General features: G+C 44.1%; 1 protein-coding gene across 1 annotated transcript in view; it reads right to left on the reverse strand.

Moving 5' to 3' along the window:
* Positions 1-11,829: 11,829 nt before the first annotated feature.
* Positions 11,830-22,767, reverse strand: part of LOC147634359 (Aldolase-type TIM barrel family protein) — a 39,633-nt gene continuing 28,695 nt past the window's right edge. Inside the window, exon 6 of the mRNA XM_086805501.1 lies at positions 11,830-12,326. Coding sequence (XP_086661627.1) covers positions 12,096-12,326 — 231 coding nt within the window. The 3' untranslated portion in view covers positions 11,830-12,095. The remainder of the gene's footprint in view (positions 12,327-22,767) is intronic.

Genomic DNA, 22,767 nt, shown 5'->3' on the forward strand with positions numbered 1-22,767 from the left:
ACTCTACTCATTGCAATAGATTACTTGTTAAATTCTAGAGTTTTGGATGTGCTAGTAGAGAAGTTGAGTTGGAAGGCACAAGGTTGAGGAGGATCTAGGGAGGATTTGTATTGCATGAGGTCAAGAGGAAGGGAGTGTTTGTATTGTATGAGGTCAAGAGGAGGGGAGGAGTGATGTTGTGTAAGGTCACAAGGGGGGGAGTTTAGTGGCATGGTTTGGGAGAAGTTGAATGAATCCATGACAATAAGAGAGAAAGAAATAGTAAAAGTTTAGAAGCCAAATGAGGCTGTTTGAAACACAAAATGAATGCAATAAAATACATATACAAACAATGACTTTTCATGAAGCCCAACTACCTACAATGTGGATATGCAAAGTCCATTGAGCTAGTATAAATTATAGCATGGTTGATTCGGATTTCCATCAAGTTTGAATCGACCTTGTGGTAATAATAGCCACATGGCCCTTCGTGCAAGTGAGTTGCTATATTTAAAATCGGCAATTGTCGCCAATGGCCCATCATGAAAATGACAGTAAAAAAAATATGGGATATTTTTTCAGTGAAGCCAAATCACTTGGTGGGTTGCCGTAATGTTTAAATGTTTTTTTTTCAATTAATCAAAAAATAACTTCAAATTTTTAATATATGTCAAGCAATTTAGACTCTTACTTTTGAATTAATTTTTTAATTGCTTGTTGCGTGGGTGGTTGAATGTGACCCGGTGAAAGCAACCTCCTCTTGTGGGAAAGCTTTCCTCCTCCCTCCTTCTACGTTATCAAGCTAGAAGATCTTCAATGTGCATTGGTACTCCACAAGCCGCTCCTTGACAAAGTTGCTAGTGTGGCATACTCTCTCTCTCTCTCTCTCTCTCTCTCTCTCTCTCTCTCTCAACACTTCTCACACTACTCTGAATGCTAGAATCACTCCTCACACTACTCTCAATGCTAGAATCACCACTCACACTACTCTCAATGCTAGAATCGCCACTCACACTACTCCTCACGCTATTCTCAATGCTAGAATCACCACTCACACACACACACACACACACACACACACTCATTAGCACAAGTATGCAAGAGGGAAAGAAGAGAGCCACTAATCTTACACAAGAGCAAATTCACTAATGGGAGAGTTTGTTTTACATTAAGAGAAAATTTGATATTTATACATTTCATGGGTTTTCAAACTTCACTTATCTGGAGGTGCCAAGACTAGACATTGGCTGCTAATTGGCCTCAAACACTTACAAATAAGCATTCTCCTATAGCTACATGGGGTGGCGTGGTCACTTATGGATCTCTTATGGATGTGAAGGATGAGCGTCCAAAGTACCTGATTAATGCATTGTGACGTTGTTGAATATAATGCTTGAAGCTCATTGCTTGGGATTCGCCTACAACTTCATATGGGAGGATTGGTCACTTATGGATTTGAAGGGCACACTATAGGACGGGCACCTACGATACTTGTCGTTTGATGTGCAAATGGGCCAAAAATATTTTGACATTTGAGTCGATAACATACTCCTCTTTCTTATTAAGATCATGCCCTCATGATGTGCATGAAGATGTGGTACAAGAGTAGTGTCCCAAATGTTGATGAAGATTATCATTGAAATGTTGTATTTATCATTATGGCACATGGAAGAAAACATTTTTTGTTGAAGGTTGCTAGTTCATCTAGAAGGATGAGGAAGGCTAGTTAGTAATGATTAAAGTTAGAATGGAGTGGGGACATTAGTCCTAAGGAGAGGCAACACTAGTTAGTAATAATTATTAGAATTAGAATGGAGTGGGGACAACAATCCTAAGGGGAGGCAACTCTAATACATTATTGTAATTGCTTTCTTTATGTAATCAGTCCTTGAGCATTGATATTTTATTTTATTCTTTTTTGAGGCTCAACACCCATTTATTATAATCAGTACCAAGTTGTTAAATTGATTTTGGGGTGGAGGGTTCATGGGAGACTAAGGCTAGTTAGATGTAGAAGAGAAGAGGAAGTTGGGGGTTCAAAGAGGAACATGGACACAACCATTCAAATGAGAGTTTACACCTTATTTGTGGGAACATCAATGGTTTTGTGCTAGAGACTTCCTATTTTGGCAACGCCATGATCTTTTGATTAGTCTTGTTTAGGGCATTGGAATTCTTGTGAGGACAAGGCTTGGTGGGAAGGGTTGGAGTGAGCAGTGTAGTAGAGCTGGAACTAGGGCCTCCAGCAAGGGAAGAGTGACTTTCCCTATGGAGCGCTCAAGAAATGCCATGTTCTTGTGCCAGCTTGATATAACACAGATACAATATTAGAGTTTCTAGATAGAGGTTGGGTCTCTCTAGCTCCATGGGTTCAATTTAGATAGACTTCCACCCTTCCAATACTTTTTGGAGGCACCCTCTCTCACCTTGACTGATTCTGAGATTAGTAGAGTCATCAATCTAGACCTCATTCAGTTGGACACTAGGAGGACATGGCTAGAGCCGTCACAAGAGTTGGGGACGAAGATGGCTTTCTATAGAGACCATCTTCTCCGCACCACTGAGGATGGCACCGAGCTACATGGATACCCATTTGTCTCATGGATTGAGGTGCGCCATTGGGTAGATCCGCACCTCTTCACATCAGTTAGAGATAGAGAGAGGCAGATTTAGAGGCATACCTCCAAGGGACAGGATTTGTCAGATTTGTTGGATAGAGCCAGAGACGGAGGAGCACTACATATGTTGCTGCGTAGCATATTATGAGATTCGAGGGCGGTACCATTGCCTTTTCAAAGAGGGATTTGGACCATTGGCTAGAGTCGTGGACTATTGTGATCAGAGATGCTTGGGTTTTTTATCTCCTGGAGATCCGCAAGCTCAGAGAGTCCATTATCAGGAGCAGACGCCCGACTGGCAGGGAGTCCACACAGAGACAGATTACTAACTTCTTTAGAGGGACTACCCTGGAGGACACACAGCCGACAGCCCAACAGGCACCCCGTGGGACTCTAGTTGAGAGAGCTATCGAGTTGGATAGATCCAGACACCTGAGGGTTCACGGATCCTCACGGTACACGTAGTGCCAGTTCATAACAACTACATCTACTAGCACGATAGATGTAGGATGACATTCAACATGTAATAGGATTTTTAGCTTGTACTTATAGGTATAGTTAGGATTTTAACATGTACTTACAAGTACAATTAGGATTTCAACTTGTACTCACAAGTGCAGTTAAGATTTCACCTTGTACTTATAGGTACAATTAAGGTATTAGCATATACTTACAAGTACAATTAAGGTTTTAGTTTAGTAGTAGGCGACTACAACATGTACACAACAGGTACAGGATGTACAAAATACAAGATGTACAAAAGGCGACTAGAGTAAGTACACAACAGGTACAAAAGGTAGCTACTACAATAGGTACACAATAAGCATAGCAGAGGTGTAGTAGGCAACTACATAGCAGGTGTAGAAGGCAACTACAATACGTACACACTGAAGCTAGTTGATTTGCAGATAGAGAGCAAGGGAGGGATGCACCAACTGCCAAATGTGATAGCATTCGGGGGGAGAGAGAGAGAGAGAGAGAGAGAGAGAGAGAGAGAAGAAAGAAAGAAAGAAAGATATATTAACATCTACGAGAGGCCTATGAGCAAGGGAGGGATGCGCCAGCTACCAAATGTGATAGCATTCGGGGGAGAGAGAGAGAGAGAGTCGTGAAGCAGAGTTGGTGGAGAGTAGGTGGAAGGGGTCCAATCCCCTGTTGCCACATGGCAGTGCCCTTAAGTATAGGGTGGGAACTATCCAAGCAATTAAATGGCCTCACATGGATGAGAAAGGAAGTGAGGGTGGCCACTAGACTGGCTAGACAACAATTACGGAACTAAGCCCCGAGGACTGGCCAACGGGCGGGCCAATATTTAAAGTGAGTGTTAACTCCTAAGGTTATAAAACCTTTGCAAATATAAATAAAGGCTAGAAATGATACTTACCACCTCTTCACATACCACAAACTCAATCAGAAGATAGGGCATTCACACGGTCCACGGGTGGGCGTCCCCTCCGTGTGAACAAGACACATCACAAGCAACAGTCACAAGAAAACAAGTCACACAAAATCAGTTTCAAGCAAGCAAAAATGCGTGCATGTGCATTATGCATTTTTGCTACCAATTGATAGAGAAAATGTCAACTTGGCCCTTCTTGTAAAGCATTTCCACTATCTATTGATAAAGGGAAACTTTCTTAATGAGGCATTTGGCTCGGCCTTTTCGACAAGACAATATATCGATAACAAGTGGGCAACGTCTTCACTCCATTTCAATATGTAGTCAATGTGAAACAAGGAGTGTCGAGAAAATCATCGTTTACTCCAAGATAGGGTTACATTTGGAATTTTTTCTACATTTGGAATTTTGGAAAGGTGATTCAGCATGAGCATGAACGGACCCCTTTCTCACTATGATGATGAAATCAATTCCAAAAGAATAGCGATGCACCATGGCTTATTCACGAAATACATTCATGATCGATAAAGAAAACAAATTTGGTAATTTAATAATCAAGAGATAATGTATGTATGTACTTTATGGTGTACACCGTGGATGGCTCACGAAAGTCCATGTTCGCTTGTGCTAACACACATCCAATAAAAAATGTGATGCATCGAAATATGCACATGGAAACTCATATATCTCAGTTAAAATGGATGCTTCTTTAGATTTTTTTATATCTATTCGCATTAGTCTGTGCACTCGAAGACGATTAACAACCACTACGTAGGTATGTCATATATGGCATGTATAAGAAGATGAATCGTCTATAATACTCTACATGATCGCCCATAAATCTAAGGATCCTCTTGTAGTTAGTGGGTGGTGGCAATTCCAAGATCACAGTGATCTTATTCTCATATGTGAAAAAGTCATTCTTGGAAACGATATACCCAAGGATGACTCCATGCATAACCTAAAATTGGCATTTAAGTGGGTTCAACAAGATGCAGTAGAGTCGGCCACCTATTAATGTCAAAATTACCTTATATACAAATGGCCTTACACTTAGCAAGCCATGACTTAAAAATAGTACATGGTCACTATGTCTAGCCTCAAGAAATTATATACACAAAGTCATAGAAAGATAAGTTTCCAGTACAAAAAAGGTAAGCTGGTGAAGTGCTTACAAGACTAGGATAAGCAAGGCCATGTTGTTCGGAACAGTTTATTTTACAGCCAATCTCTCACCTTTCCCATTCGCTGAAATTAGATATTCATTGACACACTACTATGCCATAAACCGAACCTATGGAAGGATCTTATATATATACCTAGATGAATCCAAGAACATGCCCAAATTCACCTTTCAGGAGCGTGCATGTTATATACTCATGGTAGTCAACTCCATTATCCATCGTATGGACTAGATACTACGACATCCCCACTAACGTCATCAGTGCCCAATAGTGGGTGTAGAACTTTGTATCAAGATATGCTCTCTCTCACACACACACACACACACACGCATAAGAGCATATATTCACACAAAGCCCTTCGTACTGACTTTCTGTCAACCTCCAGAGATGCAGGGCAAACTCAGCCATAATGAAGCCTAGCACTAAGGGAAGTAACAAATAGAAAGAATTAGTATAGCAAATAAGTGGTTGATAGGGCAAATGCACCGCTAAAGATAGAAAGAATCAGCACAATATCAACTGGATGGATCTTATGATTGAATGGAAGGAAGACTCTAGGAAAATGTTAAAGAACTAGTAGAATCCACACCATATAAAGAAGAAAACCTACAATGTGTTGCATCAAGCATTAAGAAAACAAAAGTATACAAAGTACCAATTAAGAAAACAAGGTACTTTTTCGAAGGTGATGACACAAATGCAATTTTATCCGTAGTTTGTAAAGGACAAGAATACCAGCCACCTTTCTTGGATGGCGATGCCAGGGTTAACATCCTAACTAAGAATTGTTGCGACCAATCAGACCATGGCACCCTTGGACAAGACCACTCTCATAATAAAACTAGCAAATGGAACAACCACAAAACCCTTGAATATCGTTTAACACCTCAAAATTAGAACCTTGGATTAAGTTTCCATCAAACCTGTATTATCAATTAACTTTATCAAACATTGAGTCTATATCTTAGGGCATCCCTACATGCCAAAGTCTTAACTAATTCACGAATTGGGACTCTAACCACATCCACATTCAAAACAAGAACAAAGTGTTAAAGGACAGTCTTTGCACATAGAAAACCTAGCCCATGGGTAGACATTTTCGACCCAATGAGTCTATCATGATTGCAAGGACTTCAACTAGTAATATATGTTAAAGTTGCAACCAACACCTAAAGGATGAGCAAGACAAAGATATGTTAGCTCTGAAATGGTGCAAACAGAAGTCTTCAAATTATAACCTAAGATGTTGCCAATGATTGGATAAAAATCCTAGAAACAATTAGTGCTCCTTGTCCCCTCTACCATAGGCACTCAATACATGGATTCAAGCCACAACAAATACTATCCACATATGTCACTCAACACCTTGTGACACCTAATGACACCTGGATTGAAACCCCGCCTATCAAAGTGTGACTAGACTTTCCATTTCAGACAGACATGCAAAGAAGGCAAGCCTTGCTTAGCTCAAAAGCTAGACACAACCACTTGTCATGCAAAACAAGGGTGTACCTACGCCAATCCTCTCTTGGTATTAAAAACACCAATGTCCGAGTGGCCCATAAGCCAAAAGTTTAAAGCTTAGGGTGTTTCATGCAACTGTTTACACTGCAACTAGCTCCTTGGTTTGTAAGTAGTCCCTATAGTTGTGATCAAAGAGGAACTCATCCTTGGAGGAAGCTAGGTGAGCAAAGCTGAATTCACAATCAACTCACGCAACACAACCTACAACCACCCCTAAACAAGGTAATATTGCTTCTTGGGGAAGGGGAGAGACCATGACAACGCCAATACTTACAACCTCTTCAGCTACACGTATGGTCTCAATTTGAAGAGCTGGTAAGCCCTCTACCACCTTCAATGTCAAAAAATGTCCCCCAAGGCATCACACCTGCAAGACTGGTTTAGCTTCCTAGCCTATGACAACCTGCAACGATAGCAAGCCCACATACATCCACAAGGGGGCCCCAACATTGATATGTCTAATGAAATGCAAATAAAAAGTGTTGGATTCTTTGATTAGAAAGTCCATATTGATAATAACCCAATGCAGTGTAGATTGCATGTAATTAGAAAGTCCATATTGATAATAACCCAATGGAGAGTAGATTGCATGTAATTGATACAGGTGTGCACTCCAAGGTCTGGTGATCCTTGGCAGAGAGTGGAGTGATGGTGTGATAAAAGTAGAACAAGCTTCGAAACTCTCTTTACCAATTGCTCTCCACCTTGAAGACCCATCCTCGTAACCAGTAGTTTCCGTTGGTAAGGAAGTTTCTACACCCCATGCACCTGTGTGTGTCTTAATAGATAAATCCATCACCTCACATCCAAAGAGTAACTAAACATGCACGTTCCCATCTATTGAGGAGCACCCCAACTTCATACCATTGCCAAGGAAATCAATGGTCGTGAATGACAAGGAACCTGCTTATTGCCCAAGGTTACTATGATGGGTACACAAAACCAAGTAGCATCAAAGCAAGCTAAAATATGTGCCTAAGCAAATCCTTTAACAATGGTTGTTGTTGGATTTTTCAGAATCTAGTAAGCGGTGTGTGAACAACACTAGCCAATCCTTTAACATTGGTTAGCGTTGCATATTTCAGAGTCTAGTAACTGGTGTATAAACACTTATGAACACCCTCTTCTTAAGAGAACATAAGGTGCCTATATAAAGCAATGTACATGGTGGAAATATTATGATAATACAATCATTCTTGTGACATGCAACAACTCTGTCTCTATTATGTGTGTTATCACATCTCTCTCATTTTGGTCTCATCGACCCTTCGGGCCGAGGAGATGCTGTGGCGATACAGAGATGCCCACACAAGACAAGTGGACATTGATGCCCTTTACACAGTTCCTGAGGATGATGATGAGACCTCTCCACTAGCCACCCTAGCTTGATGTTCCTTGGACCTTGGGTCATCATGCTATTGTATTCCTGAGGATGCTACTTGTATTTGTAGCTAGTAGTCTTTTTCCAATGTTTTATTTTTCTGTTTTACCACGATCCGTGTAAAACTTGGATACTTTGTAACACCTTTTTAGTGGTCTTTTGAAGACGTTAATAAAAGTTTCTTTCTCTCTCTCCCTCTCTCTCTCTCTCTCTCTCTCTCTCTCTCAGCACCATCTCCATGGCTTGAACATCCATCTCCATCTCTCTTTACACAAGATTTGCTCCTACATGGATATCTTCCACACACCATAGCATGAGCTCAACCTGTGAATACCAACGTTATATCAGAGCATGGATGAACCCACCATCACACGTGGCTTTTTTTCTACTGCCCAGCCTTCCCTATGTTTTTTTCTCATATGAGCTCTTCACGTTTGTCTTGTGTTTTTTTCCTGAGCAGTTTGTTTTTCTCATCCTACAAGCAAGCAGAGCAACCAAGGGAGTAGTACTTCCAAGCAAGGGCGACCAAAGAGACCTTAACCCACTGCAAATAGAGAGGGACCAGGTCATCATCTTCAAGCAGCCTTCGCGGAGCATAACGCTCAGCCCCAGGGCATCTAGCACAACCTAAAACTTATTCAATATCAGGGCAACGATCAGGCCAGCACATAGGCGCAGCAAACGTAGCCCAAGGAGGAGCCAGATTGAGCCAAAAAACTTGAGGTCCAATTCAGCCCACAACAGTCCGGAGCTAACTGCAGTCTACTCCTTGCACATCGTTGTGCCTATGACCACCACTTCCGCGTCCCGTGTCACCATCAAAATTGAGGCATTTCACATGTAAGGTAAAAATTAACTAATTACAATTTTCTCATTCATCAAAAATTAGGGCTTTTGCAAAAAAATGGGGATTCTACAGAGAGTGAAAAATTGAAGCTTCTGCTACTTGCAAATTTAGGGCTTTTCTCAAGTATGGAGAATTTCTTCAAATTGGAGATCCAACACCCATAAATTTTTAGGGCTTCCTCAAAATTGAGCCTCATGCATCAAATTAAAGCCGCTACATCAACAAAAATTTGGGCTTTTTTCTTTACAGCTTTCAATTTGAGTAAATCCTGGTGCTCTGCCTTGGCCCCTGACCCTACACTGATAGCCCGTGTCCATCGATTTTGGCAATGCCGATGAAAAAGGCCAAATCTTCATCACCAAAGCATTGGGGAGTTTTTCAAACTTCCAAAATCATCTTCTAGTTATGTATAAGTCATGGGTTCTCTGCCGAAGAAGCACCCCAAAATCTAAATATTTGGATGTCTTTCTTGCAAGCCTTGTATCTATAAAAGGCTTGGCTCCTTTTTTATCTTACTTTCCCTACTTAGAGCTAGGGGGTTTCTCTATGGATATACTGATGTAGGCATTATGTATGGTCAAGCTCTTGTATCAAGCTTGACATGAGAAATTCAAGGTTTAGGTTTGCTGGATATTTAGAAGTCTAGTAAGTGTCTAGCAGTGTGTAAACATTTTAAGGTGTGAATATGCTCTTATTAAGAGAGCATAAGATAGGACCTTGGTGCCTATATAAAGCATTGTACATGGTGAAAGTATTATTATAATATAATCATTCTTGTCATGTGCAACAACTCTCTTTTGTGTGTGATATTGAATCCCTCTCTCCTCCTCTTATACTCTCTGAGCATCATCTCCATGGCTTGAACATCCATCTCCATCTCTCTTCGCACAAGATCTCAACCTTAATTACTAGATTAATTGTGCAATTCTTGTGGTGGAAGAGACACATGATTGGGTCCCAAAACCCACTAAAGAGCCTCCATTATTCAATATATTTGCTGGATTTGAGATAAGTACAACATTTCCTTGACACCGACCTTGGCATTTCTCCTTCTCTGTTGACCTGGATATGTGGTTTCCAGACTATCTATTTGTCAATCTTGCTGCTCCAATTGTATCCTCATAGAAACAACCTGGCTCTTAGTACTCTCTCGAGAGTCGAATCTCTTTTGCCTTTGCCTTCTGTGAACTGTAGTACTGTTGTCATGGTCCTAGATGCTCCTGGTGTGCCTTGGATACCCCCCCCCCCCCCCCCCCCCCCCCCCCCCCACAGCTAGGAGATAAGATGGGTGATGAGGAAGTGACTTGACCTTTACATACGGACCTAGGGCTAAATCTGTCCCTTAGAGCTGTTGGCCTGCTCAACCAAACCACAACTAGCAATTAATGCTCTCTAACCTGCTTATGGGCTGCACAACTTGCCCACAACCCAAACCTTCCCGTGCTATCTGCCTTTCTTGTATGTGCCCAAAAAACTGCCTAGAACAGTTGCATCTTGCATGTTTTTACGTGATTTGACCTGACCTTGCTGATGTCTGGTGCCTTGCACATGGCCTAATATGCTACAAGACAGATATATGTACATACATCAATTGTTACAAGGGCAGCCGAAACATATTGTTTAAGGCTGTTCAATTTGGTACACTAAACACAATCAACTTTAAATAAAAAAGACGAGACACAAGACACCAGATTAAGTCCTAGCAAGCAGGGGCTCCCACCTAGCGATGTATTTGCTTGTATTACCCAACTACAATAAATGACAAAAATGAGCAGGCTGCAGACACTCCTACTGGTGATCTCTCCTTCAGCAGAAAACCACTACTGCTAGTATTTCCATATCTGAGAGATGATGATTGAGGGGAGTAAAGGGTCCAAACAAATTGATAACCAGGTGGAGGATTGCATCTATGCGCCAGACAACACACTTAACTGTAATGCTTATGACCTATCCTGATGGCAACTGGCAACTTGTCGCTGAACAAGGACTTGCATCATGCTCAATGCTCATCCAAAAGGTAAATGTTCTGTGCACTCTTTTTAAGTATGGCCACGAGGCACGCTAGTGCAGTGGGTGCATGTGACAACAGTCCCAAGAGTGTTACAATACTGTGAGAGGTTCACACAAGGAAGACTAGTTGGACTTACTCAAGCCTGCCTTGATGGTGTGACAGGCCTAATATGCCCCCGGACTAGGGCTCACAACAAGGCAAGGTGCTCATCACTAACCCAAAATTGTCATATCATGCTTATTAGCATGCCACTTGGTGCCCAAGTGAGGGAGGCACCTGACAACTAAGGAGTTTACGCTGATTGCTTTGCTGAAAGAGCCACAGGAAGGGTTATATGCTAAGACTAAATGTGACACAACAATTACTTTTCAAGCCAATTATTGTCATTCTGGCCATAAGGATAGAGATGATTTGGAGCTGCTGACAAAACTCACCTTTTCTGCAAAGACCAGAATCTACAACATAACAAAACACAAGATGTGCTGTGTTCTCAGGCCTTCCTGTGAAGCCTTCTCTTTTTGCATGCAAGGCTTCCTTGCAGGGTTGTTCCCCTCGCTGCACAATTTCTTTGATCTTTAAAATCTAAAAAGTGAATGTATCTTGATTCACTACATTAATACACCTTTTGGTGTATTGTCTCTCCAAGTACTTTCCGTTGCTTTCCTAGGGCTATGGTTTGGAGAAAGTTCAAACAAGAACACCGCCTAAAACTAGGCTCGCTGTCTTATCCGTGCAACCTTGAACCTAAGTGCACACCCTCATGCTCCTTACTCATTTGAATCCCTTAACACATCCACCTTTATGCACAAGGGCTTGGAAAGCCAAGATTGCCCATCCATGCATTTGCCATGGCTGAGAGGGCCAGAGTGTGGTTATAGGCAGTATGTTTATGGCTAAGCGCAAGTGAAGGTGCCTTCTTATTTTTTGAAAATATCATGGTTCATATACAACAAGACCTTACTAATAAATCATCTTTTTATTTTTACACAACTTACCATTCAAAAGCCACCATGCAAGTACGCACCCATCTTGTCCTGCACACTCACACATCCACTCGTACACAAGCCAAAGAAGGGCAAGAAGGCAAGTGGATCACACACACTCATACACACTCTCACACCTCAGAGCTATACTAGCACAAACTCCCGTGTCTTACACCATAGTCCATGTACCCAGCTTCTTAGTCGGAGTTTGAATGATACCCATCAGCCGTTGCTCGATGATGTGTTGGGCACCTTCCACTAGGCCCTTGACGACCAAAGCAGCAGGTTGAATGTCCTTTATTAGTCCCACTCCTTCACCAGCATACATCACCATACTCTCAACATCACCTCTCACTGTGTAGTTTGGAGCAATGCCTGAGAAACGTGATATCACTTTCTCCTGGCCAAAAAGCCAAAAAATAAATAAAAAGAACATAAAATGAAAGGCATGATGAGCCAGAAAAGATCCTCTCTCTCTCTCTCTCTCTCTCTCTCAAGATGGACAGCTTCTATGCATGAAGCTAGGCTACAGGGAAGAGGACCCTCTCCCCTTCACCAAAGCATGGAGAGCCGGGAAAGACTCAACACGCAAGCGAGCCCTCATCCTACAGTTTGCTGGAGAGACGGAGAGGGTCACCTTCATGAGGAAGAGGGTCATACTACGAGGCTTAGAGGGAGCTCCTATTTTCTTGGATGATGATCTCACGAGGATGCAGCCAGAGCATAGGAGAGCTTGCATGCCACGAGTCTTACACGCGAGGAGAGAAGGCAATAAGGCCTTCTATGGAGATGGTCGGGTCATCATTGATGGCCGGCCCATGGATTAGCAGTTTGGGGCCTATGGGACACAGACCATGCCACTGACAGAGATACACATGGCAGTATGGAACTGTAATGGTTCACTATGGGTGCAGCCTGGACTACTGGAGCATGTTATGGTGAGGAGAGACATCATACTTCTGACAGAGACACATCAGAGCCCAGAGAGAGGGCTACCTCGAGCAGAGGGATTCCAGTGGGAGTCAGCATACAGGAGGACCACACGCCAGGGTACCTCGAGAGGGTCGGGGGGAGTAGCAGTTCTATTCAGACGGGAGCTACAAGGGAGACTGAGAGTGGTAGCACAGGATCCAGAGGCTAGATACATGTGGATCACCTTACAGCTCTCACAGGACACGGTTATATACATAGCCCTATGTAACTTTCCTCCATCAGGATCCTCCTATGTCATTACAGAGGACATGCCACAAGAGGAGGAGACAGGAGCCTCGCCATACACTTGTCTGTCAGAGGAGATTATGCATTATTCTACACTAGGGGAAGTATTTCTTACGGGTGACTTCAATGCCCACACACAGAGCAGGCAGTGTGAGGTGTATGACTAAGATGACATGGAGATCCTCCACCCTGTGGATCCAGAGGAGATAGGGGCTAGTCAGGCATCAAAGCACACTCGACCAGACACAGGACATTATGGGGACCACTTACTAGAGTTGGGAGCCAGGCATCATCTCGTTATTTATAACACGATGCTACATTGGCCGGGATCATGAGGGCTGACATGCTTCCCACATGGGGGTCATACACGGACCAGAGGCACAGTGGTAGACTACATTATGGGGTCTTTGGAGGCATCACAGCTTGTCACCTCATTCTCCATCCCACCTCGTCCTATTGGGGCAGATCATACATACTTGGCATTTTCACTAGCCGGATCACCGGTATCACCAGCCCCCCACATACCGACGCCACACACTACCATCTACTTCACACATGACATGGCAGACATATACACTGGCAAAGGAGAGGATGGGCTCCTACTCATGGATCCCCTGGCACCTATGGATACCATCAGAGCCCAGCTGGCATCACTCCTACACACGGCTGCATTACACAGCTTCCCACATCGTGTCCACTCAGGAGAGCCTGCGAGATCTGGGACTATGCCCCAGAACAGATGGTATGAGGACGCTGCAGAGCCCTATACTCACAGCTCCGCATACAGAGAGCCTTGGGAGCCATCACAAAGCACGAGTCGAGGAGAGAGATGAGGAGACCTATTAGCCGCAAAAGGCGGGGCTTCGCAGAGATACAGGAGCTAGAGATCTTCCATTTCTTCATGAGTAGAGTATCCCTATCTCATGGCGTCACTTCAGAGAGCCCCGAACACCGACACCCATTGCACACTCACAGACATGGCACACATCGACCACATTTTTACATTAAGGTGCCTGATTGATCAGGCCAAGGCACGGAGGCAATGGCTCTATTGTTGCTTTGTAGATTTCCGCAAGGCATTTCATACTGTGCCCAGAGAGCGCCTCTTTCGGCGACTACAAACACTAGGCATACCCTCAGACATGATGTGGGGCATATACAGTCTATATGAGCAGGTCTTTGGGAGAGTCCGATGCCCAGGAGGCTTGTCCGACACAGTTGCTAGCACCATTGGTGTGAAGCAGGGATGCCCGCTCTCCCCCACGCTCTTTGGGCTCTATATTGATGAGGTGGTCGATTACATCACACAGGGAGGAGGCTCTGGGGTTGAGCTATCAGGTATTACTGTCCATGTTATGCTTTATGCTGATGACATCGTCTTGGTATCCGACACGCAGGTTGGGCTTCAGACACCTTGTGTCTCTTGATGACTTCTGCACACAGCAGGGTCTCAAAGTGAACCTTGGGAAAACCAAGGTTATGATCTTCCACACCTCACCCGTTACCTCTCTCTCAATGAGAGGAACAGAGTGATGAGACAGGACATATGGCAGCGCTAAATACAGGAGACATGGACAGCACGAGAGAGCCCACTACCACCGAAGATGCTGTATTACAGAGACCACTTTATGAGCATCTCAGGGGATGGATTTATACAGCGATCGCGGTATATGGGTGTATGCATGCCACACAGCTCTCGCGTTGCTATTGGACAGCTACGAGTCTCATCACATCAACTAGAGATAGAGGCTGGGAGAGCGGCACGGGTTTCTAGAGCCGAGCGGATATGCAGATTGTGCCGCGAGGAGGTGGAGACTGAGGATCACTTTGTATGTAGATGTAGAGCCCACCAGGGGGTCAGAGATAGATATGCAGGATTGTTTGAGGAGCACTCTTCACTACATCAGTTGATGGAGGCCTCAAACCAACGACAGCTTGGCCGACTACTACTAGAGCTTCATAGTTCTCGAGAGAGACTCCTCCAGACACACGCTCCCACTAGGGGTGGGAGACAGTCCCAGCTCACAGATTTCTTCCAGAGAGCTATGCCAATGCCAGCTGATGTACCACGTGGGGTGACCACACAGAGAGCAGAGGAATTGAGAGCCAGGCGGAGACCTAGACAGACTGGACATAGAGCACCCCGACTCCATCACCGAGAGATGGCAGCTATCCGGATGAGACACCAGATGGAGACACAGGAGAGGCTAGCTCGCTTTCATTCAGACTCAGGAGACATGTTCACGTCATTCACAGCCTCAGCATCGGCGATGTATGATATCTTATATCCCTCTTATGGCACTGGATGGAGTTAGACATAGATCTGCATAGCATGCTTGTACTACCCCTTCAGACTCAGGAGACATGTTCACGTCATTCACAGCCTCAGCATCGGGGATGTATGATATCTTATATCCCTCTTATGGCACTGGATGGAGTTAGACATAGATCTGCATAGCATGCTTGTACTACCCCTTCAACATATAGAGATGCATCTTGCCTTAGCACTCCATCCACATCCCCACCCCCCCTTTATATTGTTTGTATATGGGCTCCACCGATCCATGATGATTCACAGTTGTATCTAGACACATGCACACTTTTCTTTTCTTTCTTTTCTTCCGATGACCGGAAGAACACAGTTGTATTACTTTTTGTCTCATAGGCCGACTTTGGCCTCTCGTAGATGTTAATGTCACCAATTGGCCGACCATTTGGTCCATCTCCAGTTTTTGTGTCTCGTTAACTTGAGGCCAGGCCAGTGTCTCATGTGAAGAGGCCAGTATTTTGCTGACATGGACGGGAGCCAGACTGGTGGCACCCGTGTGTTAGCAGGATGGTGTCGTATGGACGGGAACCAGATTGGTGCCACCCGTGTATGACCTGGACTGTGTTCGACCCATGGGATTGTCACGCCATGTTTTGCCTATGGGACTGTCACACCATAGGGAGACTCGTGCCTGGAACTGTGTCTTACCTATGGGACTGTCACTCCATAGGAAGACCAGGTTTTTATGTTTTACGTCGTGCCAGTTTTGTGCCGACAGATATTTAGTACTTGTTCCATGAACGGGAGATATGTCCATGTTACTATTTGCACATGCACACATGTTTTGCATGTTTGAAACTGTTTTCGCATGACATGTATTTTTGTGTTTGCCTGCTTGACGTGTTACTTACTGAGCGGGGACGCCTGCCAGTGAGTCGTGAAGTCTGCTCTGTATTCTGACGAGTTTTGGTGCATGTGAACAGGTGGTAAGTATATTGCACATGTTGTTTTAATGTTTCATATTCTAACCCTTTGTTTTATAAGGTTAAATGTTCACACTTAAAAGTGGGCACCCCCTTTGGGCACCCACTTAGGGGCCAAGGTGGGAAGCCCCACTTAAGTATATTGCACATGTTGTTTTAATGTTTCATATTCTAACCCTTTGTTTTATAAGGTTAAATGTTCACACACTTAAAAGTGGGCACCCACTTAGGGGCCAAGGTGGGGAGCCCCACTTAAGTGAGTGTGGGGGTGGGTGCATGGTCACCTACCCACACCCCCTTAGAGCTGGCCGCCCACATGCAAGCGTGGGGAGCCAGCCAGCACTTATTGTTTACTCCCTCTCCATCCTTAATAAGAAAAGCTTCACGATCACCTTAAGAAGAAGGATTTTGTGCACCTCCATCACCCTACACTCCATCGCTTGCCGTTGACAGCTGAACCTTGTTCAAAGGGGGCTGTGCTACTGCATACAGCCGGCGCATGCTCTCAAGTGGGGCCATCCCCTCCATCATTGCTGACGGCTGTACACGCTTCAGGCTACTCTACTTACACAGAGGCGGCTGCCACCTACGCTTCAGCTCTGCTACAGCCGGCTGCTAGGCCATCTCCTCTTCCGGTCACAGCCAGGCGGCTGTACACTGCAGCCAGGCCACTACAGCAGCACAGAGGCCGCTGCTCCTAACTTCAGCGTGCTGCCTGTGCTCCTACAGGCGACAGTATACCCGCTGGCTGCACTGCCTGTTCCTCTTGCAGGCCATCGTGGGCCACCTCCAGCTAGCATCGCATCCTTTCTTCAGCAGACTGCGCCAGGTTGCCCACAGCACAGTAGGTGGCTGCACACAAGTGGCTGTGCACAGCAGCCAGTCAGCGAGACATTACTTCTTCTCCCTGAGGCGACTGTACCCTACATGTATGGGTGCTATTCCTTCTGTTGGTAGCTGTGTTCCTACAACAAGACTTTACCTCTACTAAGGTGGCTCCTCCATCTTCCTTATTGGCATAGGCGGCGTCTTCCGTCTTCAAGTGGCTACAACTAGTGTTTCTCTCAAGTAACTGCACACATGGGTATTGGATTTCCTTTTGCCATCCACAAGTAAGTGAATTTCAGATTTCAGTAAAGTATTTTGTGTTAAATCTGATAAGGGATTCCCGATTCCCTATACGGCCAACACCTGTTCGGTGCCGGGTAGTCCAAGCTCTATTGGCGAACCTCGGTCCAAAGGTGTTGAGATCGGGAGAGCCAGGCGTTAGTACGAGAGCGCCTGTTTGTGCGTGGTCTCGGAACACCAATGAGGCGCTCTCCGCGGAGTCCAGTGAAAGCACAGGACCGTAGAGACTGGACCACGCTAGTGGTCGTTCTGCTTCGAGTATCGACATCGAATTTCGACTTCGAGTCTATTTGTTTAGTACTGTATTCATAAAACATGGACATCATCTGGTTCTTGGAACCCATGGAGCATTGTTTTTGTTAAATACTCCCAATAAATATATCATATATTGAGGGGGGGGTCGGCCCGTTCCGGTCCCAGTGCTGGTGTCCATCTTTCCATTTCATTTCATTTCAATTTTCAAGTTGTATTAAGTTGTCCATTTCAAATTGTGGTTTTAAAGTTGTGCTATTAAGCATGTCGGTGTCCAACGGAGTCTTCCCACTTGACGGGATCCGTTTCATTAATATATCTTTCTTTCTTTCTTTCTCACTCACTTTTCCTCATAGTTATTGTTTCAGTTTCAGTTTGTTGTTTAGTTGTTTTAGCTTTTCTTACACAGACATTGTATCAGATCCACCAATTGTTGTAACCTTTTTGGTCTCATAGGTCATTTTGGCCTTTTGAGGACGTTAATATATTATTTCATTTCATTTCATTTCTCTCTCATCAGCTCATCAGCTCATCAGCTCCAAGACATGCTCCACCGCCATCAAGCTACCTTTCCACATGACAAAGCTGAGGGAGACCTCTCGACCATACTCGTCAACCCCATGCTCGACATTTTGGAGAGTGGTATGCCATCTACTCAGAGCTAATGTTGCTCCCATGTGTTTATGTTCTTAGTATTCCATGACGAGTTTCCATGGACATTTTTGTATCACCCCAGTGAGATAGCTATATTTATGTTTTCATTCTGTTTTATTTTCCATTCCATGATGAGATATGCCATGGACATTATTGTACCACTTTGGTCTCATAGGCCCATTGGGTCTTTAGTAGCCGCTTAATATATCTTTCTTTCTTTCTTTCTCTCTCTCTCTCTCTCTTTTGATGAGACACCATGAGCTGTGTACTATGTTTTGGTCTCATAGGCAACTTTGGCCTTTCGCAGACGTCACTCTCTCTCTCTCTCTCTCTCTGACTGGACGTCTCCCATACTAGCACGGCATGGGAGACGTCCAGTCAGAGTACTCACCATGGAGGACATTGAGGTTATCCGCCATCGACCGATGAGAGACATCTTTGGATAGTGATGTGTATGATGCTTACCTTTGTTGCTGGAGTTTCCCAGATGTTATCCATTAGGAGCTCCTAGTACCGTACTTTTCCTCATAGTTGTTTCAGTTTTAGTTAGTTGTTTAGTTGTTTTTAGCTTTTCTTACACAGACATTGTATCAGATCCACCAATTGTTGTAACCTTTTTGGTCTCATAGGTCATTTTGGCCTTCTGAAGACGTTAATATATCATTTCATTTCTCTCTCTCTCTCTCTCTCTCTCTCTCTCTCTCTCTCTCTCTCTCTCTCTCTCTCTCTCTCTCTCTAGGTCAAGTTCGGCCTCTAGTAGACGTTAATACAGCTTTCTTTCTTTCTTTCTTTCTTTCTTTCTCCGCCAAATCATGCAGTTCACAAACCAGTGAAGATTTGGCCAATTCTTGCTAGAGACACAACGCCACAGAGAGAGACTGCTACGGACTCATACCACAAGGAGAGGTGGGCGACAGCTCCAGCTCACTGATTTCTTCCAAAGATCTATCCCAGTGCCTAACCTGACACAAGAGGGGGTTACACTTCAGTGCGCTGTGGACCTCCGAGCCAGACGGAGACCGAGAGCACCAGGCTACCAGACTCCCAGACTACATCAGAGGGAGATCACAGAGATACGGGCTTGACATTAGCACCATTTCCCAGAGCGGCTAGCTCACTTACACGCACACCCAAAGATCATGCTCCGAGGTATTTTTGCCTCGCAATCGCCTATGTATCACATATTACACCCCCATTATGGTACTGGTTGAGCTAGACAGATCTGCATTGCATTCTTGTATACCCTACGCATATAGGTTGCATACTGAGCCTCTAGCTGTAGTGCTCCATCCATTACACCCCCCCACTAGCTCAGTACTTTCATAGTTTATTTCATGTTCATTTTGTCTCTTTTTTTTTTCTAGACATCCGGAAGACATTGACAGTTGTACATTGATTTGTCTCATTGGTCGAGTTCGGCCTCTAGTAGACGTTAATACAGCTTTCTTTCTTTCTCTCTCTCTCTCTCTCTATTAATTTTTGCACCAAATTCATTGTGAAATTCTGAAATTTCAGAGAGGGCTGAGTTTGAAGCCATGAACATGGAACAGCCAGATGTGTGCTCAAGGCTGCCCTGTTGTATTGTCTTGGTTGATTAGAGGAGACCACAGTGTGTTGCTTTTGTGGGAAACAAATCTGTATGTGAATCCTCTATGCTAAGAGGTCTTGAGGGCTGCCAGATTGGACATACAGGTTTACTTTCCTTGACTGGCTTTGTTGTACTCAGTTAAACTTTCCATTGAATGTGAATAAAGAAATACCGAAAGGGGCACCAAGCTTTTGGGCCAACACGTGTCGTTTTCCTTTTTGTTCTGGAGCATTCTAGCTCCTATTCATTTGATATTTGTCTGGATTACAATTGGATAGGTGACTGCTAGTCTACCGCACTTTGGTTTCTACCAGAGGCCGGTTTCGGTTGTCTCGAGGAAAGCCATTGCTGAAAAATTCAGCAATATGTCAAACACAGAAGATGAATATTTTTATGATGAAGAGGAAGAGCAAGAGTCCTCTCTTGAGAGAAATGAATCTGAGGATATTCTTGCAAGAGAACAGGCTGCAGAAGATGCACAATATGAGGATGCAGCCAGAAGACATGCCTAGTAAAGAGGAAGATGATGCTCAGTTTAAAAATCGTTTGGTAGGGGTAATGGAAGTGAGAAGTTTGCTGAATTTATGAGATCCCGTTCTGAGCCTGAAAAGAAGAAGAAAGTGCATTCTAAGAACCCACCTCAAGGCAATAGTGGTGCCTTCCCACAGGTCCTTCTTTTGGACAGTTTCCGAACATGCAAAACACTTTTGGTGCAAACTCACAGAGTTCCTTTTTCGGACAGCCACCTATTCCACTGCAGTCTCTACATCCAGGCTATTTTGGTGGTGGCTCTGTGTTCCAATCTATGAGTGGGGGTTATCCTCAGGGAGGCATCGGTATGTCAGGGAATTTTGGAGCTAGTTTTCAGCCTGGTATGCAAGGGAATATGTATGGTGGTATGCAGTCCGGAATGCAAGGAAACATGTTTGGGGGCATGCAGCCCGGAATGCAAGGAAACATGTATGGGGGCATGCAGCCCGGTATGCATAGTGGTATGTTTGGAAACATGGCCGGAATGTATGGAATGCCAGGTGTGGGAACTGGCAATGTTGACCCTATGATGGGCATGAATGCCGGGGGTAGCAATCTTGTGAAGCCACTTCCTTACGATAATCTAACGCCTATGGGTAAGGCGAAGGATTATAAGGAAGGGGGAGCTGCAGTAATTTGACACGTTCAGTGGGGCCAAAGATAAGCTAAAGGCACTTACCTTTTTACAGCAGTTTGATGCTGCTTTTTCTCGTGGAAATTACACGGAATCCTCTAAGGTGAGAAAAGCTGCGACTTTTCTCAAGGGCAATGCATTGCACTGGTGGTCCACTCTTCTTTTACAGGGCATAGCACCATCTACTTGGATACAGTTTAAACAGGTGTTCTCTTTCGTATGGCTCACATCTACTTTTGAGGTGGATGTAATGACAGCATGGCACAAGTTGGATGCATCGAAGTGTGAAAATCTTGAGGATTATAATAAGAAGTTTTGGGAAGCTTTACTCCCAGTTACTTCCTATCGTGCAGTGCCTTTGTCTGAGCAGGTGGAGAAGTATTGTTGTGGGCTACCCAAGAAAGTACGTGACTATTGCATAAAGACTCGAGTAACAAACATGTCGCAGATGATAGAGAATGCTATGTGACAGCAAACGCGTTACTCACTGGAGTCTCATCTGGATTTAAAGGAAGTAAAAGCTCAAGCAAGAAATCTGAAAAGTCACGGCATGCTTCGCGTGATGCAAAAGGGTCTACAGAAAAGTGGTATAAGAAGTTACCAATGCCCAAGAGAACTACTGAGGAGAGACAGGCTTTGATGGATGCTCGGAAGTGCTTTTACTGTACAGAGGAGGGACATATGTCTTTTAACTATCCCAAGCGTAAGTCCCAAAAGGACTCTAACACTAAAGGGGAGCCCAAGTCTAAGAAATCAAAACCTTCTGCAGGGTTAGTTCCTGATCTTGTTGGGGAACGGCCAGGTGGTGAAGAGACTGAATTGTGCAAGGCATGGGGCAAAGTGAGAGATCAAAATAGCTTTTTGGGATTGTGTTCCTATTACAAGCGGTACATATGATATTTTGCTGAGATTGCTTTGCCCCTTCATGCTTTAACAAAGAAGGCAACTCCGTTTAGATGGGCTGATCACGAAATTACAGCCTTTAAAAAGCTTAAAGAAAAGCTTACTTCGGATCCCGTGTTGGTATTACCGGATCTCCGAAAGGCTTTTGTTGTCCAGTGTGATGCATGTGGAAACAACATTGGGGCAGTTCTCATGCAGGAAGGACATGTGATAGCCTATGAGAGTCGTATATTACAGAATGCCAAGAAGCATTTGCAGGTTTATGAGAAAGAGATGTTGCTTATTCATGCTCTTTCTACATGGAAACACTGTTTGCTTGGGGCTGATTTCACTGTGCAAACAGATCATCAGACCTTGCGTTATTTCCTCACGCAAACTAAACTTTCTAAGAAGCATATGCGATGGGCTAACTTTTTGTCTATGTTCCACTTTCAGATTGTTCATGTGGAAGGCAAAAAGAATGTTGTGGCAAATGCTTTGTCACGCAAGCCACAAGTCTCAGCAGTTTCACTTGCTTATCATCATGAGCTTGATGAGATGAAAGAGCAGTATGCCCATGATGAGGATTTCGGAAGGCTCTATGATCAGATGTCTGAGGGTCAGCGGCATGATCATTATACTCTCAGGGATGATTTTTTGTTGATGCATGGTAGATTGTGTGTTACCAGGCAATTACGACTC

Source organism: Cibotium barometz, chromosome 11, assembly GCF_041138505.1.
Source record: "Cibotium barometz isolate CiBa-2024 chromosome 11, ASM4113850v1, whole genome shotgun sequence".
NCBI classification, from domain to species: Eukaryota; Viridiplantae; Streptophyta; class Polypodiopsida; order Cyatheales; family Cibotiaceae; genus Cibotium; species Cibotium barometz.